We start from the raw sequence: 27,694 nt of genomic DNA on the forward strand, positions 1-27,694 counted from the left end.
AAGTGGTTAAACAATATGTGATAAGTGAAATAGTCATAGAGTGAAATACATTAGGGTGGTCTTAGATGATATATAATAACGTATAAATCTAAAATATTATATTTTTTTATAATATGAGGTAATATGAAACTAATTCTGTTAAACTCAATTCTCCAGCACTGTCTAGCTGTAATGTACTGTCCACAGACCAGTGTTGCTGTTTTTAGCCGTGTCGTGTACAGTAATGCGTGACTCAAATGTTTCGTGCATCACCTCAGAGCGTCAGTCCACTTGAGATCAAGCTCCTCTGTGATTTTGTCCATTTTTTGCTTCTCCTCTGTTTTGATAGCGATGGCTCTGGCTTCATGCTGCTGTTTCTGGGTCTCGATCTCCTCCTGTGAGTGGATAATGATTCATCAAGGAACAAGCAGTTGCCAGTAGAGCCGATTTACACAAATGGCGTCTTTAGACATGCAGGCTCTTCCAGCACTTCTCAGACTTCAACACAGAACAAAAGGGGCTGTTTTTGGGGCGTCTTAAAAATTGAATGAGGCTTAATTTTTCTTTAAACATCTCCGCCACGCTCCATTATCCGTCTCCTATTGCACTGATTGCCAGGCTGAATTCCTGCTTCTCTCTCTAAACGGTGAAATGCGTCAGTGGTTTTCATGCTTCTAAAAGCGTGAAAGAACTTGAACATTTTATATCAGCATCTCTAAACACTAGAGGCCAGATTACTAGCAGCTTGCACCAGCCCAAACTGTCTGTTTGGCGGTAAAACAACACTGTCGGTATTTACTAAAGACACGCAGCAAAAAAAAAATAGTGCTGAAAGTGGCTTGGACACAGCTGTTTTTGCACCTGTCCTTAATGAATATGCATTTGTAGGAGTTTTCCGGTCAGATATAAATTTTATGAGAGGAAAGTATTTAAATGAATTACAGAATGCAATTCACTTACTTCTACGGTCCTTAAATCATGGGTATTTGCACATATATTTAATGCCTAACAAAAGCATGTCTTAAAGTGTTGCACTTAAAATGACTGCAGATGTTGTTTGCGGGAGGAGGTGCTATTTATGTTAATGGGCAGAGGAACACATTGCCTAAACATAATATTTTTCATTTGCTTCACAAATTAAAAGACGACCTAGAACAATCAACTAGGGTGAGTCACTTAATACCAAAATGAACTTAGTTCCCTCAGACAGTGTATGATCTTTTCTCCTTGCACCTGAACTGTCAAAAACAGTGGACTACTTCACATAACTACAGTCAGATATGGTAAAATACAGATAACTGTAAGGGTGTACTCACACTAGGCTATCTGAATCATGCCTGAGTGCGTTTGACCCCATTTCCTAGTTTGTTTGACAAGTTGGAGTGCTCTGAATTGTGCCCGTGTGTGGTTTGGTTGGTTGGCCCAGGCCCAGTTGGAAAAGGTGGCCTGGAGCGTGGTTCAGTTGGGCTTTAGTGCAGTACGCTTGTAGTGTGAGTGTAAATCGTGTCTGAGCGTGAAACTGAAGATTCAACGCCGCTTTTAAGGAACTGTTTCATATGGATTTATTAAACATTCTTCCTTTGTATAAACTGTCATAGTTTATCAAAGATGCAAACCCCTCGCTGCATGACAGCGGCCATCTTCAAAAGATTTGACATCAGTGTTTGACATTGTGTTGACATCTGCGTTTGACATTGTCATTGCATCCCAAACGACTTAAAATAATACAAAACAATATAACTAAAGCAATCTCTTGTGTACTAAGCGATCATCGATGAAGTGTGCCCGGGCTTGGAAGGTAAAAATTGCAGTGTGAGTGCAGGCTGAGTGGGAGAGGGGAGTGGGGACAATCACACCTGGGTACACCATACCTGTCAACACTCCTGTTTTTTCAGGGATTTTGCCGTATTTTACAATTCTACCCCGCTATCATCCTGTAAAAGGTATTTTTCCCAAATTGATCCTGTATTTTCAGTCTTTCTATGAAGGGTGGCAATAAACATTAAAGGGCAGATCCTCCCTATACGCAAACCATACCGCCGAACCACCAGGGGCTGCCCCTTGCTCTTAAATGTGAATCTGTCTGTGCTTTTGCTTTATTTAGGCAAGAAAATACTTTGAAATAAATATAAAAATGGCAGGATTCCCTTCCTTACCATTATAGGCGCCATTGTCCCTCCTATACAATCCTCAAAACAGTCAGTTCATGTAGCGGTGCGTGCGTCAGACGTGCTCCATAGTGATAAATACATGCTTTTTCCCTAACGGATTCTGTACACGTGATTTGAGATGAAGCAAAAGTTTTTTTGTTTGAACAGCGGACAAGTGCTTTTGTCATTGTCTTGTCACTAATGTTAAGTTTGTTTATTCTGTGAATATGCCTATTCTTTGGCCACTACACAAATGATTAAATAGGCCTAAATAACATAAAAATAAACTTTGACATCATATATTTTAATTATTTTCTAAGCACCCCACTCATTTGTCTAGCTCACTGTTACCCTGTTAGAAAAATCTTGTGATTTGTCTAGTCATAGTAGATCACCAACACCTATGAGCATCGACATTGCCTATTTGCCACTATGCTAATTTGTGCAGCAATTATTGCGTTGGTCGATATGTAAATGAGGTGTTACGTCTTCGATCTTTAATTTGCACATTGTGTATAAATCATCCACAAAAATTGTGCAATTTGTCATGCTTGGTAAATCTGGCCCTAAATCTATTATTTCAGGGAGAATGCAAGACTCACTCAAAGGGAATATGACTTAAAATGCATATAATCTTTTAAAAAGGAGCTAAAAACAGTGTTTTACTTGTAGATCTGTGAGCAGATTGCTTGTCTCCCTCACTCTGGCCCTGGTGACGTCCAGCTCGATGAGAAGCTTCTCTTGGCTGTCTTTAAGACAGGAGATGTGGCTCTCAGCGGCATCCAGATTTTCTTCACTCTCCTTCACAAGATCCTTCAAATGAGACACCTGAGGGAAGACACAGTAAAAATGCATACATTAAATTACAAAATATGGGTCATTCTTACTGCAGTGCATTCTCCTGCATAGAGCATGCCTAACAATACTCAATAAAACATCTTTACTTTATACTTATTACGGTAATACTTTGTTTAATTCATATTTACACTTTATATTTACGTACAGTGTATATGTCAAGTCAATTTTATTTCGAAAGTGCTTTCTGTAGCGACTAAAGCCACTTTATGCAGATAATTAGGAAAATAAAATATAAACAATACTGCACTATGGGACATTTTTAGCATGTCAGGCAGGTATAATGCTGGCGCACTTCTAGTTAGATTAAAACGGACTCAGTTCAATTTAATTGTAATGTCAGTGCTGAAGGACAAATCACTAAAAAGTGATCCTTTATGATTAATATTATGATGACATTAATATTTTACTTTTTTTTTTTTTTTGCTAATAAGTTGAATTAAACTATTTTTGATAGGCTTAAATTTTACCTAGTTTATAGGAAATGTTTATGTTTAAAAAAATTAATTAATTAATTAATTTATTTATTTATATATATATATATACACTCATTGGTCACTTATTATTAGGTACACCTTACTAGTACCGGGTTGGACCCCCTTTTGCCTTCAGAACTGCCTTAATCCTTTGTGGCATAGAATCAACAAGGTACTGGAAATATCCCTTAGAGATTTTGGCCCATATTTTGGCCACATTACTGCTTCCTGCTTTGCTACTGTTCGGACGTCTTTGCCTACTGCTCCGCTCCTTGCACTCCTGCTTTTTTATTTTATAATCTATTTTTAACTTGAGCCTATCAGCACAGTGCTCAAACGAAACAGCTTGAAGATCAACATCGAATCTACAAACTTTCTGGAGTACAACTTTACTTTTATTTAGAGGAATTATCGTCTAAACAATCCTCCCGCTACCAGCTGCTTTCATTCCTGAGACGGGAAAACACGGCTGTGAAAATGGCTCTGGATCATATTGATTTGGAATCTCACTGCTGCACCAACTGCCACAAACTTTTACAAAAGATTGCAGTTCTTGAAACAAAGTTACTTGCGATCCAACCAGAACTGCCGAATTACACAGGACCGGTTCATCGTGGAGCCTCACAGCATTCAGCCGGTAAGCCCTATAAATCTACTCCAGCTACTGTTTTGAGAACAGAAAAACAGATTGAAACTGTTGAAAATCAGCGTGAACTATGGCATAAACAAGGTGCGAGACCAAAGGGTACTCGTGGGGTCAGATCACGAAGGTCAAACGCTGCTGCATTAGCGTTCTCTACCCCAAATACAGCTCGGACTCAAATACAGCTTCAGAACAGATATGAAGTTTTGAGTAATATGGGTGAAGATTCCCCAAATGCAGTCAGACAGAGATCGCATGACTCAGCAATTAACTTTGCTCTGAACAGAGGCTCAAGGCCGACTAGACAGCGGCATTCTGCTCCGATCGCAACAGAGATAAGAACATTGATTGTTGGAGATTCAATAATCAAAAATTTTAGGAGCAGAGATACCATGACATACTGCTTTCCTCATGCTACAGTTTCTGATATAAATAAAGAACTTGAGAACATATTAAGGAAACATGAGACTGCAAAACGGATTATCATCCATGTGGGGAAGAATGATATTCGGAAGGAGCAGTCAGAACTGCTCAAGAGAGATTTCTGTGAGCTCTTGGAAACAGTTGAAAGATTGAAAATTCAGCCGTTCATCAGTGGACCACTCCCTGCAAGAGGGACAAATATGTTTTCAAGGCTCCTTGGTCTAAATGCATGGCTGCAGAAAACATGTAACATGAAAAGACTGAATTTCATCGACAACTTCAATCTCTTCTGGAACCAAAGACAGCTGTTTATATCAGACGGCCTTCATCCAAACAAGCTAGGTGCAAAAGTGCTGAAAGACAACATCCTCTTCTCCCTCCATCATCCATCAGCTGTGTATGCCACTGAACTGAATGACACACACACACCTAGCAAATGTCCGGATGATCACAGGAATTCAAATCAGCTCCTGAGTGGACTTGTGGCTGACGCATCCTACAAGGACAGAGATAACACCACGCAGCCACAACAACCGCCGATAACGGACAAACTGCTGTCTGCACCCTGCACACTGAGCTCAACACAGGCAGACTGTGATGCATCAGAACAGCATCAAGTCTCAGCACTCATTGATGATCCCCAGGAAAACAGCCAGGTAAACATATCTCAGCAGCCAGAAACCCCAGACCCACAGCCTCTGTCACCGGACACGTTCTCATTGTCATCTTGCTCGCCTCTCTTGGATTTTTCAAAAAAGATGGAGGAACTGGTGTGTGCTGGAACTAAACTCTCACACTCCATTGCTGCTAGCCCCCAGTTAGCAACCAAAAGTCAGCAAGCCACACGCCCATCTCTAAGCCCACCTCGCCCTACACCTAGGAAAGGCCTCAGGTCTTTGCGACAGCGCCAGGTCCCAAAAAACACCTCATCTTTAGCTGGTGAACTTAAAAACTGCCATTGATGTGTCTCGGGGGCCTGCTTAGGTAACAGTGTCTTTATCAGATGTTTACAGAACAAGCAGGAACCCAGTGTGTCTGTAGCTTTCTCTACGCAGATATGTGTCTTATTACGTGACAGAAAACCAAAGACTCTTTCAGACCGTATAGCAAATCATTCAAATCTGGTGTCTATTAAATGTATATCTGAGACTTCTGTAGTGAAAACGACTAAAACTGTTAAGTTAGCACTTCTAAACATCAGATCACTCAACAATAAGTCACTTTTAGTCAATGATTTTATCAACACAAATTGCCTTGATTTTATGCTTTTAAATGAAACTTGGCTAGATGACAGTTGTAGCGCAGCAGTTCTGAATGAAGCAGCTCCTTTAAACTTTGACTTTTTGAGTGTTTGCAGAGTTAATAGGAGAGGTGGAGGCATCGCTGCCCTGTTTAAGGATGTGTATGAATGTAAACAAGTGTCATTTGGTGACTATCTGTCTTTTGAATATCTGAGTATAGCACTAAAAGGGTCTCCACGCATCTTACTAATCATTATCTACAGACCTCCAAAATATTCTCCAGCTTTTATTGAGGATTTTACAGAGCTGTTATCAATAGTAACATCTGAATATGATTATTTTAGTATTGCTGGGGATTTTAATATTCACATTGATAATCCAGAAATCAATGCTGTAAAAGAACTGATGACTGTTTTTAACACTTTTGATCTGACTCAGCATGTTCAAGGACCCACACACAATCGTGGACACACTCTTGATCTACTTATAACTAAGGGTTTACACATTTCATCGACTGTTGTTAAGGATGTGGCACTATCTGATCATTTCTGTATTTTCTTTGATATATTGATCACTCCAGCTATTAAAGACAGATCTGTCTCTGTCAGAAAGAGATGCATAAATGAGAACACTAGTGAGCAGTTTATGAAGGCCATATCGCTGGCACCAAGTATATCTGCAGACTCTGTTGATTCTCTCCTTGATTTGTTTAATTCTAAAATTGAAAATGTAATAAATGACATCGCTCCTGTTAAAGTTAGGAAGAGAACTGGCAAAGAGAGAGTCCCTTGGAGAAACTCAAGAGCAGTCCAAATGAAGAAAAGACAATGCAGGAAAGCTGAGCGTATGTGGAGAAAGACGAAACTAGTAGTCCATTATAATATCTATAAAGACCGTCTTCAGGCTTTTAATGTGGAACTAAAAACTGCTAGACAGACTTTCTTTTCAAACCTTATAAACAACAATGTAAATAATGCTCGCACACTCTTTGCAACAGTAGAGAGGCTCACAAACCCCCCCAGTCGGATTCCCAGTGAGCTACTCTCTGTAAGCAAATGTAATGAATTTGCTAATTTCTTTACTGATAAAATCAATAATATCAGAAAGGCAATCAGCTCATCCAATCAGCCAAGTTGTGTCGATATCAAACAAACTCAACCACAACTTGAGAAGTCAGACATTATGTCTGATTTCATGGCAATTAACGGTAAAATCTTAGAAGAGATGGTGCAAATTATAAAAACATCAACCTGCAGTCTTGACACGCTCCCCACATCATTCTTCAAAACGGTGTTTACCTGTTTAGAAATGGATCTCCTAAAAGTGGTAAATGCTTCACTTCTATCAGGGATTTTTCCAAACTCACTTAAAACTGCAGTTGTTAAACCCCTCTTGAAGAAGAGCAATCTGGATAACACCCTATTGAACAATTACAGGCCAATCTCAAATCTCCCTTTCATTGGCAAAATCATTGAAAAAGTTGTTTTTAACCAGGTTAACAAGTTCTTAAACTTCAGGGGGTGTTTAGACAATTTTCAATCTGGTTTCAGAGCACATCACAGTACAGAGAGCGCTCTTATAAAGATAATCAATGATATACGTCTAAACACAGATTCAGGTAAAATAACAGTGCTGGTATTGTTGGATCTCAGTGCTGCATTTGACACTGTCGATCACAGCATACTTCTGGATAGGCTGGAAAACTGGGTTGGGCTGTCTGGGACAGTCCTCAAATGGTTCAGATCTTACCTTGAAGGGAGAGGTTACTATGTCAGTATAGGTGATCATAGGTCGAGGTGGACACCCATGACATGTGGAGTCCCACAAGGCTCGATTCTGGCACCTCTCCTGTTCAACCTTTACATGCTCCCTCTGAGCCAAATAATGAGAAAGAATCAAATCTCCTACCACAGCTATGCTGATGACACTCAGATCTACCTAGCCTTAGTGCCTAATGACTACAGCCCCATTGACACCCTCTGCCAATGTATTGATGAAATTAAAAATTGGATGTGCCAAAACTTTCTTCAGTTAAACAAAGAGAAAACTGAAGTCATTGCGTTTGGGAACAGAGATGAGGTTCTCAAGGTGAATGCGTACCTTGGCTCTAAAGGTCAAACGACAAAAAATAAGGTCAAGAATCTTGGTGTGACGCTGGAGTCAGATCTGAGTTTCAACAGTCATGTCAAAGCAGTCAGTAAATCAGCATACTATCATCTCAAAAACATAGCAAGAATCAGATGCTTTGTTTCTAGTGAAGACTTAGAGAAACTTGTTCATGCTTTTATCAGCAGCAGGGTGGATTACTGTAATGGACTCCTCACTGGTCTTCCCAAAAAGACAGTCAGACAGTTGCAGCTCATCCTGAATGCTGCAGCCAGAATTCTGACCAGAAGCAGAAAATCAGAGCACATCACACCTGTCCTCAGGTCTCTACACTGGCTGCCAGTTACATTCAGAATAGATTTTAAAGTATTATTACTGGTCTATAAATCACTAAATGGCCAAGGACCTCAATACATTACAGATATGCTCACTGAATACAAACCTAACAGATCACTCAGATCTTTAGGATCATATAAACTAGAAGTTCCAAGAGTTCAGTCTAAGCAGGGTGAATCTGCCTTCAGCCACTACGCCCCTTGCTGCTGGAATCAGCTTCCAGAAATGATCAGATGTGCTCCAACATTAGGCACATTCAAATCAAGACTGAAAACACATCTGTTTAGCTGTGCCTTTACTGAATGAGCACTGTGCTGCGTCCGACAGATCGCACTATTATGTTTTTCGTTTTCTTTTTCATTCTTTTATAACCTATTTTAACTCATTTTAATTTGTTTTTATCTGTTTTTATTATTTTTTATTGTCTGCATTTTATTTTCCTAAACTTGTCTTTTTTATTCCTGTTTATGTAAAGCACTTTGAATTGCCACTGTGTATGAAATGTGCTATATAAATAAACTTGCCTTGCCTTGCCTTGCCATATTGACATGAAAGCATCACACAGTTTCTGCAGATTTGTCGACTGCACATCCATGATGTGAATATCCCATTCAACCACAACCCAAAGGTGCTCTCTTGGATTGAGCTCTGGTGACTGTGGTGGCCATTTGAGTACAGTGAACTCATTGTTATGTTCAAGAATCTAGTCTGAGATGATTTGCGCTTTATCAAATGGCGAGTTATCCTGGTGGTAGCAGCCATCAGAAAATGGGTACACTGTGGTCATAAAGGGATGAACATAGTCAGCAACAATACTCAGGTAGGCAGTGGTGTTGACACAATGCTCAATTGGTACTAATGGGCAAAAAGTGTGCCAAGAAAATAACCCTCAAACCATTACACCATCCATGCTTTCATGTTGTTGACAACAAATTCTAACCCTACCATCCAAATGTCACAGCAGAAATCAAGACTCTTCAGACCAGGCAACGCTTTTCCAATCTTCTTTTGTCTAAATTTTGGAAAGCCTCTGTGAACTGTAGCCTCAGTTTCCTGTTCTTAGCTGACAGGAGTGGCACCCGGTGTGGTCTTCTGCTGCTGTAGCCCATTTGCCTCAAGGTTGGACATGTTGTGCATTCAGAGATGCTTTTCTGCATACCTCGGTTGCAATGAGTGGTTGTTTGAGTTACTTTTGTCTTTCTATCAGCTTGAACTAGTCTGGCCATTTTTCTCTGACCTCTGACATCAACAAGGCATTTGTGCCCACAGACTTGGCGCTCACTGGATATTTTCTCTGTTTCGGACCATTCTCTGTAAACCCTAGAGATGGTTGTGGGTGAAAATCCCAGTAGGTCAGCTGAAATTGGGATGCTTGGCTTGAACTGCAGCAGATTGTCTTGACCATGTCTACAAGCCTAAATGCATTAAGTTACTGCCATGTGATTGGCTGATTAAAAATGTGCATTAATGAGCAGTTGGACAGGTGTACCTAATAAAATGGGCGATGAGTACATATCTATGTGTGTGTGTGTGTGTGTGTGTGTGTGTGTGTGTGTGTGTGTGTGTGTGTGTGTGTGTGTGTGTTTAACACTGTTTATGATTATAGTTGGTTATAATTTGGTTAATTATATATTTTTCAATTATATATTTTTATATACTGTATATATATATATATATATATATATATATATATATATATATATATATATACATATATATATATATATATATATATATATATATATATATATATATATATATATATATATATATGTATGTATGTATATATATATATATATGTGTGTGTGTGTGTGTGTGTGTGTGTGTGTGTGTGTGTGTGTATATTAAATTACTAACAGTAATTTCTCAGAATATGATAATTTTTTGGCACAGCAGCATTAGCTGTGAATTCTAACATGTTGTAGCTTTTACTAAATCATATCTGGTTTAATTATGAATTAAATTATGAAAAAACAACAATATAATGTAATATAATTTAATTTAATTTAATTTGTCATTTTAGACTAATAAGCTAAGATTCAGACAATATCAACAATATTAATAAACACAACAATGAATCATTTTATTTAAACTATTATAATATTAAGAAGCTACAAAGTTGCATATTAATCATGAAAACAAAAAACGTTTCATAAAAATGTTAATTGGTTCCTATGTACCTGTTTTATGCACCACAAAATGTACTCACTGTTTACTCTCCCTCAAGTTGTTCTAAACCTTTATGAGTTTTTTTATGTGTTGAACTCAAAAGAAGATATTTTGAAGAAACCTGTAACCATTGACTTTCATAGCAGGAAATATGAATGGAAGTCAATAATTACAGGTTTTCAGCTTTTTTCAAAATATATTCTTTTGAGTTCAACACAAGAAAGAAACTCATAAAGAGTTTGCAACAAGTAAAGGTTGAGTAAATATCACAGAATTACATTTTGGGTGAACTACCCTTTTAAATGATCAACCAATTCAAAACCAGGTCAATAATTTTAAAACCCAGCTGATCAACTATCTATATCAGTTTGAAACTGACAGAACAAACATCAAATCTCCAACTATCTAAAACACGGTTGAAAGTGAACCTCTTGGTTGGCCATGTTGAGTTTGGTGGTGAGCTCCTCTCGTATGGTCTCCAGCTGCTGCTGTAAATGGTTTCTCTGCTCTTCCAGTGACAGACGGCGGATATCAAACTGTTGTCTCATCTCCTGGGAAAACAAATATGAAAAGAAAACATTAGAAAAGCCAAAGCAGGGCACAGAGGTGAGAGGTGAATCCAGTCAGTAGGACAGTCTGCTGCTGACAGATGGAGTCGATTCTGATTTAATTGCACAGAAGAGCTTTCAGAGACGTTTTTTAAAAAGTAAAGTGGCGCGATTGTCACAAGATGAAACGAAGATTAGTGGCAATATTTGTCATGATTGAGAGCTGTTTTATGGTGCGCCATAAAAAAAAAAAAAAAAACTGTGGAAATAATATCACTGTCATCACTGCAATGAGAAATGGCTGTTTGCATAATCAACACCCCACTCATCGAGGAGCCGAAAATGTAATTTGATGCAGCTCTCAGGGTTTGAATAGATGATTGGGGAATTGTGATAATCCACCGGTCTTGTTTAACAGGGTTGAATATTCATATGTTTAATTTGTTTCGCATTTAACGATGCAGTTTATTTTTATTAAACAGAACATAGTGAATAAGAAAAAACTAAAGTGAGCATGAGGGACTGGATATCTTTAGCCAAAATGCTAATAAATCAAAACTCACAAACAAATAATGCACAAGCTTTAAAGGTCAATCAGTCAAAGTATTCTGATAAGCTACAATCTCTTTATAAGATGGACATACCTAAATTGGGCTTTTATTAAATTGTATACAACAATCAGGAATGCTATTTAATACAGAAGCTCAATCATGCTTGCTTAAAGAATGACCACCAATGAGGTTTGTTTGTTTTTATTTTTGCATGTAACATGGTGTGTTTGAGTTTCTAGAAAAACTATAAGGTTGGTTTTTAAACATCCGTTTATAGTTCTGTTAATATTCGCTGATCAATATAGATAAAAGAAAAAACTAAATCTGTTCATCATGTAAAGTTAATGTTCCTCTTGGGAAGATTTGGATTAAACTGTTTAACTTGTAGCTTTTGATCTGATTATGAAAATTTTGAAGCATTAGATCTTTGGGACCCTAAAAGGAGAGACATAACTGTCCAGTTTAATGAACGAAATTTGTATAGGTTTAAAACAACAGGACAGTCAATGAATAATGTATTTCTATATATATATTCTATTTGTGGTCAATTACATGTATTCCATTTGTGGTAAACTATAATATAATATAATATAATATAATATAATATAATATAATATAATATAATATAATATAATATAATAAAATATAATATAATATAATATAATATAATATAAAATAATATAATAATTAAAATTTCATAGTTGGGTACAAGCAGTGGTTAAAACATAAATAATGCAATACTTATTATAAATAAATATAATATTTCATAAAAAAACAAATAATATAAGATGATATAAGATAATAGAATATAATAGAATTATAACAATTTCATAGTAGTGCATATACAGTAGTTAAAAACAAATAATGGAATAATTATTATAAATAAATATGCAAAAAGTTAAATTTTTTATTAAATATAATATAATATAATATAATATAATATAATATAATATAATATAATATAATTATTAGTCATTTTAGACTAATAAGCTAAGATGCAGACAATATCAACAATATTAATAAATACAATAATGTTTTAATAATAATTTTATATGAACTATTATAATATTAAGGAGCTGTGAATGAGTGTGTATGGATGTTTCCTAGAGATAGGTTGCAGCTGGAAGGGCATCTGCTGCGTAAAATATGTGCAGGATAAGTTAGCGGGTCATTCTGCTGTAGCGATCCCAGATTATTAAAGGGACTAGGCCGAAAAAAAATATGTGTGAATGAATAATATAATATAATATAATATAATATAATATAATATAATATAATATGATATAATATAATATAATATAATATAATATAATATAATATAATATAATATAATATAATATAATATAATATAATTATACAGTGTTTCCTCTAGGATTTTTTCCAGCTGTGGTGGCAGACCTTTTACAAAGATCTTCCATCTACTTGTCGCATTATTTCTATGAAAAATATTGTGAGTGCAGTATTACAAGTCAAGATTGCATTCATGTAATATGAGCATGCAAATCTCTTTGCTTGGGCGCTGATTTCCTCTGTTCATGCACAAAACTTCTTGCACGCCCTCAAATATACGCAGCTTAAGTGCAGATTTAGAGCGATTATGTAACGAGAATGTCTCCAACACTTATTAAAATTGCTGGGAATATTTATGAATGTCTCCAGTAGACCCACAGACCGCCATTAATGCGTCCTCAAGTGAAAAAATGGCCATCAACTCCAGCAAGTAAAATAATATATATATATATATATATATATATATATATATATATATATATATATATATATATATATATATTAATCTATTATATCTATTACTATTAATCTGGGGATGCCACAGCGGAATGAACCGCCAGCTTATCCAGTATATGTTTTACGCAGCGGATAACCTTAGTTATTTGGGTTAAAAGTCAATAAAAAAGTAAAATAAATGCATAAATTCTGTAAAAAAAAAAAAAAAAAAAAAAAAAAAAAAATATATATATATATATATATATATATATATATATATATATATATATATATATATATATATTTTTTTTTTTTTTTTTTTTTTTTTTACAGAATTTATGCATTTATTTTACTTTTTTATTGACTTTTAACCCAAATACCTAACCCAACTTTTCTAGTTAACATCATTAACCTAGTTAAGTTTTTAGACTGCACTTAAAGCTGAAAATCTTACAAAATAACTAGTAAAATATCATGTACTGTCTTCACTGCAAAAGCAAAAAAAAAAGTCATTAGAAATTAGTTAGTATGTTTAAAAATGTGTTGAAAAAAAATCATCTCACTGTTAAAGTGACATTTTTTAAAAAAAGTTAAAGCACTTGGCAAATATTTTTTAAATAATGAAAATTTCCCAGGAACATTAATAACTTTGCCCTCTATTGTATATGAACATGACACAAACATAAATCAGATAAATGTTCTTACACTGAGCAGTTGGTTTTTCTCTCTCTCAGCAGCATTGCGAACACTTTCTTGCTGGACTCGGTGTTTCTCCTTGAGTTCTTCTATGGATTCTGCCTGGCTTTCTTTCAGACAGGACATTTCCTCCTCGTATTTGGCCCTGATTCGCGCCAGCTCCATCTCATAGCTCTGCTTTTCCTCACGGAGCGACTGCCAAAACAGCACAGCTTCATTTACACATTGTCAAGCCCCTATATTTTGTGTTGAATCCCATGATAATTGTTTCCTGTTTGCAGTGACTGATTTCAGACTGCTGTTTAGAAACAGTAGATTTTTTTGGCTTGTATGAGTGTTCAGACCCAGTCCCGGAGATTTAAAAATTAGCTGTACTTAATATGAAAATCAAATGGTTTGTCTATGGAAAACGCATAATGTTCAAGCAATGATATGAAGGAATAACAACAATTCGGTCACACTTTTACAAGGTTTCATGAGTTGATATTAATGTATTTAATAACATGAACTAAGAATGAACAATACTTGTGCAGCATTTATTAATCATAGTTCAACATTTAGTAATACATTAATGAAATAAAATTCATGCTTGTTAACATTAGTTAATGCATTGTGATACTTATATACATACTTTATTTTCATTAACAAATATCAACAAACATGACTAAATATTGTAATAAATGTATTGTTCATTGTTTGTTCATGCTAGTAAATACATTAGTAACTAACATTAGCAATCTTATTGTAAAGTGTTACCATGAATTTTAGCCAGTGTAGCCTATTTTAAAAAAATTAAAAGGTGAAATACACTACCATTAATAGTTTTTATTTATTTATTTCAGTATAATTGCTAGTTAATATAGTTTTTATTTATAATTTGACTTTTTTTTAATTCTGTTACTTTTATATTAATTACATTTTATCGTTTTTTTTGTTATTTGGTTGTGTGTTTTGTCGGTTGTATATTTTGTACTGTATATGTCTATATACAGTCATTTTTAAAATTATAATATTATATATAAAAAATACATATAATCAAAAATACGTAATTTTATTTTACTTATTATACTTACTTTTTAATTTTTTAAAGTCAATTTTACGGTTTAATGTTTTACATTTCATTTTTAACTTGATATCCCTAATCAAACCATATTAATTTTTAAGTATTTTTTATAAACAGAAAGTTTAAATTCATGAGAAGTGTCTTGTCACTTTTGTTCAGTTGAAAATAATAATCGATGGTTTATTATTATTATTATTGTTGTTGTTGTTGTTTTTATTATTGTTGTTGTTATATTTATTTATTTATTACAATTTATTGTATTATATTTATCATTTTTAATATGTATTATTATCATTGTTATTGGTTTATTTATTTTCATAATTTATTTGTATTATTATTTATATTTATTATTATTATTATTATTAATATTATTATTAATATATTTTTATGTTTGTGTAATTGATGTTAAGTGTTGGAATTTATTGTGTGTATTTATGCAGTATGATATTTATTGTTTAATGGCCATTTTCACTGTCAAAAGGAACCAAAAAGTAAACCATACATTACCACTATCTGGGTACCCTTTGCAAAGGCTACCTAGCACAACAAAAGGGTAGCAAAAGGCAAAGCTAGACATACTCGTTCATATTCGTTTAATCATTTATTCATTCATTTATTTACATAATAGTAGGCTATTTCACATCATTGATCTGCAGTTATAATCAAATCATCTTCATAAAAAGGTTAGTAATGAACATTTATACATAAGTATTTGTGCATAAAGCATCTGTTTTAGGAGAAGTGCTTCTCATATGATATGTGAACGACCCGTACAGCTTTACTTTGAGCAAGATTTCCTCGAGCGAGAATGACGTCGACTGAAACTTTCTGTCGTACACACCCACCCTTTTGACAGTGGAAACGTAAGCCTGATAAAGATGACCTGTACCAACCTGTACCGTACCGTACCACTTAGTGGAAACAGGTCATAAGTGTGTCATTTGTGTTATATCTGAATATTCCATGTCAGAATGAATTGCCCCAAGGGGATTAATAAAGCTTTAAACTAAACTATAATCTTGCTGAATAATAATAATAATAATAATAATAATAATAATAAAAATAATAATAAATATAAATAAACAACAGCAATAATAATAACTATTAATAATAATAATAATAATAATAATAATAATAATAATAATAATAATAATAAATAATAAGAAGAAGAAGCAGAAGAAGAAATTAAAAAATACCCCCCCTCCCCCCCATCATTTTATTTTTTTATTTAAAACATTTTTTAAATACAATTTTAGCCTAAACCTTTGAACAGTGGCATATAAAATGTGTGCAAAAAATCATTTCTTGGAAACAGGTCATACTGTAAGTGTGTCATTTGTGTTATATGTGATTATTCCATGTCAGAATGAATTGCCCCAAGAGGATTAATAAAGCTTTAAATTAAACTATAATCCTGCTAAATAAATAAAAAATAATAATAAAATAATAATAATAATAATAATAATAATATAAAAAATAATAATAATAATAACAAATAATATTAATAAACAATAATAATAATAATAATAATAATAATAATATTAATAAATATTATTATTATTATTATTATTATTATTATTATTAATAATAATAAATAAAAGAAGAAGAAGAAGAAAAATAAATAAATAAAAATTCAAAAATTCATTTTTTTCCAAACAGGTTTCAGTCCTGCTTCCCATCAGCCATAATAAAGCAAAAGCCTTACCTTCTCTAGGTTGAGGATCTTCTGGTGCTGCTGCTCTTCCAGCGTCTGCATCTGTTTCTGCAGCCTCTCTCTCTCCTCCTCCAGCTGCAGGATCTTCTCCTTCAGCCGGTTCTGCTCAGAGCCCAGATCCCTAATAGTGGCCTCGTGGCTCATTTGGGTGGCTTGAAGCGATCCAATCTGACCTGATAATGAAATGCATGGGAAATTCCATTAGACTAACGCTCCCTATATGACATATAATTTGTGGACAGGAACAAACTGCAAGCAAATACAAAAATGGAGCTAAATCCATTCCTGCCAAGCCATCACGAAGCAGCAACCACTCTAAAAACACCTTCTCACATTTCTGCTTGAGTGATTCACAGTCGTATGCTAAAGAAAAAAAGATGCAATTTGGTCATGACATTATTCTCACTGGCTTTGTGAAGGATTTCATTGGCCTGCTGCTGAACTCGATCTCTGCTTCCCTCCAGCTCATATTCAGTATCTTTCAGCTGCATCACCCAAATCTCTCCATCCTGTATGGCCTCTTCCAGCTGCTTGTGTAGCTCCTGGCGATGGAGAAAAAAACTCAAATCAATGTTTTGAAAAGCATTATTCTTTTGTGAATGTTATTTCTTTTTTTTTATATATTTTGAGACATGCAAGCTACTGGATAACCTGAAATTATGCAGTGTATGAATAACCACAGCATTCTGGAATATTATGTTCTAAAATAATTCATTAATTCATTTTCCTTCGGCTTAGTCCCTTATTTATCAGAGGTCACCACAGTGGAACAAACCGCCAACTATTCTGGCATGTTTTATGCAGCGGATGCTTTTCCAGCCGCAACCCAGTACTGGGAAATTGTTTACCCAATTCACCTATAGCACATATCTATGGACTGTGGGAGAAACCGGAGCACCTGGAGGAATCCCACGCAAACACGGGCAGAACATGCAAACTCCACACAGAAATGCCAACTGGCCCAGCCAGGACTCGAACCAGCAACCTTCTTGCTGTGAGGCGACAGTGCTAACCACGGAGCCACCGTACATTCTAAATTATATATAGGGTAGTTTACTAACTGAAATAATTACTGTTTTAAAACATTTCACAAGAATACGATTTTAAAATGGTGCACAATATCTGTGTTTTCGTCCAGCATATTTTTCTTGCATGTCATTTTTTTAATAAGACCATTTTTGGCAAGATTTTAGGTTGTAGGATGAGATAACAATGATCAAATGTATTTTGATTGACTATGTTACTAGTATTGTTCTCCCCGTGTTCCTGGTGGTTTCCTCCAGGTGCTACGGTTTTCTCACATGCACTATAAATGAATTGAGTAAGCTTAAATTGTCAGTAGTGTATGTGTGTGAATGAGAGTGTATGGATGTTTCCCAGTGATGGGTTGCAACTGGAAGGGCATCCGCTGCATTAAACATATGCTGGATAAGTTGGTGGTTCATTCCGCTGTGGCGACCCCAGATTAATGAAGGGACTAAGTTGAAAAGAAAATGAATGAATGATTGTTACTAGTAATATTACAAATGTATTGCTTATTATTGATCAATGTTTGTTTTTCCAATAGCTAACACTAACCAATAACTTTTTTGGGGGGAGGGGGAGAGATTTCATACTTAGATTCAATTTTCTAAAAGTACATCCAGCTATACCCTTAATAATTAACCTCCTTTTGTTTTGTTTTTCAAATATTTAATATAAGTGATGTGAAGCATATTGTTTATTTTGGAGAATGCTTTGATTCTTTTGGTTTGGCTTGAATGAAAGCAGTTTTTATATTACTTAAAACAAAGTCAGTATTACATTTTATTTTTTGTTGGCTATGCAGAACAAACCATTGTTATCCAATAACTTGCCTAATTAACCAAATAACCTTAAGCCATTGTACTTTAAGCTAAAATACTAGTATCTTGAAAAATAACTAGTGAAATATTATTTACTGTCACCTAGGGTTGTGTGGTTAATCGAAATCAAATCACAATCGCTATTTGAAACGTTGCAATTAGCTAATCGCAAAAGGCAGTGATATGAAATATATATGTATTACCTAACTCTCCAAGCTCAGAGTAAATGCTTGACTGCCGTCTGTGTGTGATAGTCTTACTAGCCAATCGAGTGAGCACAAATTCCTTCTGCCCAATCAGAATTGTGCAACGGAATTATGCGGCACGCCCACAATATTGAACACACAAACAAGAAATAACGGACGAGTGGGATAATAGCATTTGCCGCTTCAGAAGCATTAATAAACTAATTAATACCAAAGAAAAGCAGAACATCAGTAATATGGGAATATTTTGGTTTCAAAGTCACCGACACTGAATAAACACAGGTCATTTATAAGAGCTGTATTATAATTATTGCCACAACACAAGGAAATACCAGCAACTAAAAAAGCCCCACAGGTGGCTATATGAGAAGTGTCTAGCTAAAAAGTCAACTGAAAGTATTGCCAGTGACACTCAATCTAGTAGTGAGCAACAGCAAAGTACAATTTCAGAGTTGTTTCAGCCATGTTAGTTTGCTGAGTGTTCTGTATTTTTAAAATGATTATTTTTTGTTTTTATAATAAGCTACACTATCTCCCTAATTTTAGTTCAACCTGTTTACAGAAGGTTAATTTTATTTGTGTTTACTGTTTGCTCCAGAGAAAAATTTGTTTAGTTTCTGAATATTTAAAAACAAATTTAAATAAATGTTTAAGTTTAAATCTTTTCAGTTCCTTTTTTAACTAACACTCACTGCATTTTAGCATTAAGAAGCTACCATACAGATTGAGGCGAAGCTTGACTACAAAAATAAATCGCAAATCAAAATCGTAACATCTGTCACAAAAACAAAAATCGCCATTAGATATTTTCCCCAAATCACACAGCCCTACTGTCACCATGAGAAAGAAATGAAGAAATTTGTCATTAGAATTAAGTTATTAAAATTTTTGAGATTAAATAAATTTCTTTTAAAAATCAGCACTTGGTATACATTTTTTTGTTGTTGTTGAATTGAACTTCAAGCGTATATGACATACAGCGTCTTGATATTAAAAAGTCTATAAAAAGATCAAATCTTCAACAAAAGCTACTGCATGTAAAATGCAATAAAATTTAATTATTAAGACTCTAAGAGACAATTTTAATAAGACTTCAATATTACAGAAATAAAAAACCTCTGACAGCCTTTAGAGTTCACCCAAAAATGAAAATTGACTCGCCCTCAACTGCTCCAAACCTTCATCAGTTTCTTCTGCTGAACTGAAGAAAATATTTTGGAGAAAGCTGAAAACCAGCAACTGTTGACTTCCGTAGTAGAAAAAACAATTACCATGGAAGTCTATGGTTACAGGTTAGTTTCCAACATTCTTCAAAATATCTTACAGACGAAAGAAACCCATAAAGGTTTTAAACCACTTGAGAGTGCATAAATAGTAAGTTAATTTTGATTTTGGAAGAACTATCTACTGTAAAGAATATCTGTAAATGAGCAGTTTTCTGTATTTTGTGATTCATGTTTTTTTAATTGCTCTATGGGACCTTGATCTTTCTTCCAACAACTTTTAACCTTCAAAATTTAAAAAAGAAAGTGGCTTTTATTAACATTTATAATTGTTTAAAGAGATATATAGTCTGAATTGGTGTTGTATATCCCGATACAAAAACCTTGTACTGCCAATACTTTTTCTACTATTTTACAGATTTATTACTCTCTATATTATTTCTTAAACATGATATTGTTTCATACTGCAAAAATGTAAATAAGTCACTTTGTAAAACCATAGAATTTAATTTTCAACATCAAAAGTTAACAGAGCAGAGATCCGCATAATGCAATTCACACCCATTAATAAACAGAAAACGTTTGTGAATCACCAAAACTCTTAATTAAAAGACATTTCATACAGTGTCGCTTGAATATACAGTAAGTGGCAAGACTTGAAGAAACGGCCTTCATTGAATCTCTATCCCTAATCAAAAGCTATAAACTCATTACCTTAATTGTGACTTCAGCATTATTGAGCGAGGCCTGCAGCCGGTTGGTCTTGTCTCTGCTCTCTCTGGCCTCCTCCTGAGCTCTGTGCAGTTCGGATCGCAGTTTACACAGAGTCCTCTGCAGTGCCGCCTCCTGCATCTGAAAGTCCTTCCTCAGCTCCACCTCAGTCCTCTTCCAGGCCAGCAGGTTTTCGGTGGTAAGCTGCTGTGTGCGCCTCATGGCCTCCAGCTCACGTTCGTAAAACCCTTGCGCTTTACTCAGCTTGGCTTCGTATTCCTCGGCGAGCCGCACTTTATCCTGCATTAGCTCCTCCACGCGCTCCATCAGAGACTCCAGCTCTGTGCGGTGAAGTTCGGCCAGTTTCTCCTGCTCCAGGCTGGAGGATGCACTCTGGTTCTGCTGGCTCTCCAACAGATCTTCAACTTCTTGCCGATGGGCTGATTTGAGGTCATCCAACGCGTGCCGTTTCTCCTGCTCAAACTGAGCTTGGACCTGGCTGAAAGTGCGCAGCTTCTCTTCAAATTCGTGTCGCATTTCTTCGACTTCCCGCGACATGGAGACCACGCGTTGGGTGTGCTGGGCTTCGGTGCACAGCTGTGTGTCCTCCATGCGCTGGCGGTACATCTCGAACTCAGCCAGAGCTTGGCGTTTCATGTGTTCGTGGAGCTCCACTGACTCCTCCAGAGACTGCAAGCGCCGCTTCAGGTCGGCCTCATCCCCGATCTTGCTTTTGTAGTGCAGGATCTTCTCTCGAGTCTCTGTGAGGATGTGCTGCACCTCCTCGTCGTGGGCCTCCTTTAGAGACTGGATGGCGTCTTCGTGCTCGTCGTTTTTGGTGTTGAGGGCATAAATAACCTGTGTGAAATAAAAGTGGGGAAGAATCAGCTTTTAATCCTACACTGTTAAAAATGCTGGGTTCCACAAAATCATTCATGCTGTCCCAACACAAATTGATTAAGTTCATTTAATCGTTTTTACTAATTTAAGTGGATTGAACAAAAACAATTAAGCTGTCCCCCCAAAAACAAGCAGCAATTTTTTTTAGACTGTAGGATGTCAAACGTAATTTCATGATCAGTCTTCATGATTAATAAACTGCAATAAAAGAAACTGCAGCTGTAAAAAGATGACTTTATTGCAACATTTATGATTCAAAAATTCACTTTATTATGGATTGGGTTTTTTCAAAGAGGAGATCATTTCCCTGTCTGCATCAAATTATATTTCTAGAATTGTTTTAATGACTCAAATAAAGTTTGTTTAAACTAAACATCATAATACAGGTGAAACTGTAATTCAGAATAACAGATATGTTTAAGTATGCATAAAGCAACATACTTGTTGAAAAGTATAAGGGTATAAAATGACAATGAATTAATATTTTAGGGCTGCATTGTTATCCTTAAAGGATTAGTTCACCTAAAAATAAATATTCTGTAATTAATTACTCACCCTCATGTTGTTTCAGTCTCTTTAGAGCTCTGTTCATCTTCAGATAACAAACCAAGTTAGATTAGATTAAATCTAAGAGCTCTCTCATCATCAATAGATAATAAAGCTCTTGGGATGCTCAAAGCACAGAAAATCAACTAAAAATATTGTCTATCCATTGCATGTGACTTCAGTGGTTCAACAGTAATCATAGAAACACTTTTATAGCAAAAAAAAAGTAAAAATAACTTTGTTTTCAAATCAGGGTGAACATTTACCACAAACTCTATGATGCTTGTGTGTTGCGCTGCTGATTCTAATGGCAATATGTTGTACTGCCTGTAGTAAATGCACACCCTCATGACCTGATGATGAAGAGAAGACATGGACAAACAGAGTCTTATTTAAAAAATCTTCTTTAATCTTTGTATGATTACAGCTGAACCACTGAAGTTTTTAGACAGTGTTTTTGTTTCCTTATCTAAACTTTGAAAGTTTCGAGACTGGTGCTGTATCTGGAGGTTGAGAGAACTCTCGGATTTCATCTAAAATCTTAATTCATGTTATTCACCTTAATCTTAGCCGACGAGCGGGAGCAGCCATTTGAATCTTTTTGGCTCGAGACTTCCGTTCTCATTCACTTCCATTCATTTTTAGACATTAAAAACTGCCCGTTTCGCTGTTTGATGTTGCTTATTGATGTTCTGATTATAATTTTCTACTTGGTGTGTATAGTCATGCAAACATTTGTTTGTAGAGCAAGTAGTTTGACCGTTTTCTGCTGTTTACTATTCCTAGTCATTTCACCCATAGGCGACTGAATCGGAAGTTCTAAAACAATCGCGAAACAGGCGCACTTCCGCATTTGAGAATAAGGTCAATAGAGAGGAACTAACACAACTAACACAAGGGGGAGTAAATAATTACAGAATATACATTATTGGGTGAACTAACCCTTAAAATAGAGTCTTTTAACATACTAAAATGTATTGGTATAAACTGTAAAAATTCTGGGTTCCACACAATCGATTTGTGTTGGGACAATCAAAAGGAATCAAGGTAACCTAATAGTTTTGTTACAAATTTAAGTGGATTGAACATGAAACAATTTCGTTGCCCCCCAAAAAATGAAGAAAAAAAATTTAATTGTTTCAGCTAATTTTAAATAGGTTGTTTGAACAAACAGTATACTTCATTTTTGAGTGTATAATCTATTGCAGATGTCAAATCAAGTTCCTGAATGGTCGCAGCTCTGCCCAGTTTAGTTCCAACCCTGCTTCAACACACTAACCTGTAGGTTTTAAACAAGCCTGAAGGACTCAAATAATTTGATCAGGTGTGTTTAATTAGGGTTAAAGCTAAACTGTGCAGAACTGCAGCCCTCCGGGAACTGGATTTGACACCTGTGCTCTACTGTGACACTGAATGACACTTTACTAAAAGGGTCTTTTTTTAAATCACGGTAAACATACAAAAGTCAGTCTTTTTGCTTTTTGTTTTTACTCTTTTGACCATATACATACATTGAAAGTTCATTAATGTTGGTCTAATGTTGTTTTAGACCCCACTGGCTTCTATTGTATGGACAAAAACAGTAAAAACGCTCATCAAATGATCTTCTTTTTGTTCTACAGAGAAGACACAAAGCGAAGCACTTGAGGGTGAGCAAATACCAGAACTTTGGTGTGAATTACAGGTAAAAACTTTTTTGAGCTGGATGATGATCGTCTTATGCAAAGATTAATTAGCATTGCTGAATCAATGATTGTTGGATTTTGAAGCATAGACACAGTGACTGAACTGAACCGAATCAATGCTGATTTAAACTAATTTGAGATGAATAATGAAACTTTTGTCTACAGGAGAGCTGCTTTCAGCTGAATTAAACTCGGCGGATGACTTTACACAGCTATTGTTTCATGAACTGAAGCAGACTGAACCAAACAATGACACTTTTCTATATTGTAGAGTTGAATGCCTAATTGGATCTAGTGTCATATTTAATGAAGTTTGCCTTGCTCCTATTCATAAACTGATTTCTAAACTGTTTAAAAGGAAAGTCCACCAAAAATTAAATACGTACTTATTATTTACTCAACCTTCTGTTGAAAACAAAAGATATGGTGAAGAATGTTGGTAACTGGATTTCCACAGTAGGAAAATACAAATAATTTTGAAGTCAATGGCTAGCAGCTCCAACATTTTAAAAAATATCTTCTATTGTGTTCAGCAGCAAAACAAAAACAATCTCAAACAAGTATGTGACCAGCGAAGGGTAAGTAAATAATCACAAAATTTTCATTTTAGGGTGAACTATCCCTTTTAGTCAAATTCCCTTTCAACCCACATTGAAAGATACAGCCACCTGTCTGGTTTGGTTTGACCACTGCATCAAAAAGAGGACAACTGCAGTCCAACCAGCTAAAATTCGGAAAAAAAAGAGGGAAAATCATTACAGACCCAGAAAACAACCTCTTCTGACCTCTGGCAAGCACCAGAGAGAACTACCAACCAAAATAGATTCTTTCCACTGGCTACTTGACAGCGAAATATTAGGCAATAAGGATGCACATAAATTTATCTTTATATCGTTTTGATGCACTGTACATCCCTATACACATACTTACAAGTGCATTTTTATACTAAAGAGTTTTTTTTATGTATCTTCCTGATACCTAATGTAGAGTTGAAGTCAAAATTATTGGCCCCCCTGTATTTTTTCCCCCAATTTCTGTTTAACAGATGTGTTTCCAACGTATTTCTAAACATGATAGTTTTAATAACTCATTTCTAATAACGGATTTCTTTTGTCTTTGCCATGATGACAGTACATAATACACTCACCAGCCACTGTATTAGGTACACCTGTCCAACTGCCCATTAATGCAAATTTCTAATCAGCCCATCACATGACAACAACTCAATGCATTTAGGCATGTGGACATGGTCAAGACGATGTGCTGCAGTTCAAACCGAGCATCAGAACTGCGAAGAAGGGTGATTTAAGTGACTTTGAACATTGCATTGTTGTTCGTGCCAGACGGGCTGGTCTGAGTATTTCAGAAACTGCTGATCTACTGGGATTTTCACACACAACCATCTCTAGGGTTTACAGAGAATGGTCCGAAAAATAGAAAATATCCAGTGAGCGGCAGTTCTGTGAGCGCAAATGCCTTGTTGATGCCATAGGTCAGAGGAGAATGGCCAGACTGGATCCAGCTGATAGAAAGGCAACAGTAACTCAAATAACCACTATAACCACTTATTACAACTGAGGTATGCAGAAGTTTATAATCCCTCTGAACGCACACCACATCCAACCTTAAGGCTGATGGGCTACAGCAGCAGAATACCACACAGAGTGCCATTCCTGTCATATAAGAACTGAAAACTGACGCTACAATTCGCACAGGCTGGCCAAAATTAGACAATAGAAGATTGGAAAAATGTTGCCTGGTCTGATGAGTCTTGATTTCTGCTGCCATGGTAGGGTCAGAATTTGGCATCAACAACAAGCATGGATCCACCCTGCCTTGTATCAATGGTTCATTTCAATGGATATTTTTCTAGATGCTAGTATTCAGCTTGAAGTGCAGTTTAAAGGCTTAATTAGGCAAGTTAAGGTAATTAGGCATATTTTTGTATAACGATGGTTTGTTCTGTAGACAAAATTGAAAAAAAAAATATTGCTTAAGGGGGCTAATAATTTTGACATAAAAAATTATTTGTTTTTAAATGAAGAACTGCTTTTATTCTAGCTGAAATAAAACAATTTAGACTTTCTCAAGTAGCAAAAATGTTAAAGGAAATACTGTGAAAATTGTCTTGCTCTGTCAAACATTATTTGGGGAATATTTGAAAAGAAAAAAAATCACTGGAGGGCTATATTCACTAAAATCCTCAGAGCTCCAGTACACCAAATGCTTGTACTTCTATGAAACTCTTTCTGAGTTGGACCAAACTGTTAATTTAATAAACGAGCGTCCGTGTTAAAAATCACCTTATGCAGCCAACAGTTTTATTTTTCCAGCCGAGCATTTCATAATCATGACTCTCTTTCCTTGTGCTGAAGAGTTGCACATCAAAGCAAGCCGCCTTCGCTCGCTGCTCTCGCACTGCTGCTCTCCTTTTCATCTTTAATTGATTCCTTTCTGTCGCATCCATGTTATTAACATACTGTAAGGACGGCCAATTCTGCAGAACTGTAGTTATGCAAAGAAGCCCTACCTAGTCTAATTAGTGCATTAACAGACTCCCTGTCAGCTTCGTAGCATTAAAATTCAGGAGTTTTCTGAACAAAGCTGTTGAATTAGTTTTCTTAAACTTACAGTACCATATTAATGATATGGATTAGATGGGAATTTAAATTATTGGTCTGGTTTGAGTCTGAGGTATTTTAGTAGGTCAAAAATAGACATGACATTTAATAATCATGTTTATACTTTGATAAACATGCTTATTATTTCTGCGTCCTTACATGTATATGTAAATAATCCATTTTTTTTATTTACATTATTTATGCAAACAGACTCAAAACAGAAAATGCATTGCTGATACAAATAATACCAAACACATTTCTGTCAAATGCATGTTTACTTTTTTTTTTTACTTGAAACGTATCTGCTTAATTAATTATTTGTCTGCAATTAAGTTTTTATTGCAAAAAAATATGTTTTTTTTAATCTATTCTGTTTCCATTTTTTGAGGCAAAAAAAGATTATTAGGTCTGTAACAATAATATGGATTAATAGCACAACACATGGACATGTCCTCAATAATTTTTTGGTAATGTAATATATATCACCCATTCATAAAAAACTATTCTAACCACATTTTAGCTGATTGTACAGCCTCTCTATCTCTATTGGAGGTGCCAGTGTTAGTATGGTTAAAAAGACCACTAATATTTACTATAAATTACTATAGTACATTTGTGTATTGTCTAGACTGAAAAAATATCTGTTACTTTTTTCTAGTTCTTTTTACCTTGAACATTTTTGTTAACATTTAATATTATTATTATTATTATTATTATTACTATATTTATTTCTTTAGGATATGCATTTTCACATTCTGATTTGGATGCCTGATTATTAAATTGTTAAAATTACTGTAATAAAGTTAAATATTCTTAATAATAAAACATAACGTGTTCTTTGGAAGAGTGTACTTGCATTATCATGCTTTTATAGTGTCAAAATGGTCTTAAAATGACAATAATATCATTTATCGCAATAAAATTTGTTGCTATATATCATGCCACAAAAAACAGATATCGCGACAGACCTAATGATTATCATATATTTTTGTAATTAATTTACAGAACACCTTTATTAAAGACTTATTAATGGTATTTAGCATAATAAATGTGTATGTTAAAAATCTGTTTGAGTATATTTCTAGCAAGAATACTTTGTTGACATAATATAAGACTCTATTTAAGCATCTCTTTATAGCATCAAAATATTAATTTATTGTCATTTTCAATCTTTATACTTTGCTGCTTTACTTCAAAACACTAGAGAGCCTAGATTATACCCGTTTGTTTAAATCATTTAAAATATAATACAATTTAGTGATATCACTTATTCTTTATTTTAA

The 27,694-nt window shown here is 35.0% G+C and overlaps 1 protein-coding gene across 8 annotated transcripts in view; it reads right to left on the bottom strand.

The window, feature by feature from the left end:
• fam184aa (family with sequence similarity 184 member Aa) overlaps positions 1-27,694 on the bottom strand; it is a 73,541-nt gene that overhangs the window by 44,211 nt on the left and 1,636 nt on the right. For all 8 annotated transcript variants that reach the window (XR_015512516.1, XR_015512517.1, XR_015512518.1 and 5 more), the window contains exons 2-8: positions 20,663-21,517; positions 17,082-17,217; positions 16,667-16,848; positions 13,908-14,093; positions 10,807-10,929; positions 2,796-2,957; positions 253-374 (exon numbers count right to left, since the gene is read on the bottom strand). Coding sequence is in view for 2 of the 8 variants with exons in the window: in XM_087288911.1 (XP_087145037.1) it covers positions 253-374; positions 2,796-2,957; positions 10,807-10,929; positions 13,908-14,093; positions 16,667-16,848; positions 17,082-17,217; positions 20,663-21,517 (1,766 nt within the window). In the remaining 6 variants the exon portion in view is untranslated. The remainder of the gene's footprint in view (positions 1-252; positions 375-2,795; positions 2,958-10,806; positions 10,930-13,907; positions 14,094-16,666; positions 16,849-17,081; positions 17,218-20,662; positions 21,518-27,694) is intronic.

This window comes from Danio rerio, chromosome 17 (assembly GCF_052040795.2).
Source record: "Danio rerio strain M-AB ecotype USA chromosome 17, GRCz13ab, whole genome shotgun sequence".
In the NCBI taxonomy this organism is placed as follows: domain Eukaryota; kingdom Metazoa; phylum Chordata; class Actinopteri; order Cypriniformes; family Danionidae; genus Danio; species Danio rerio.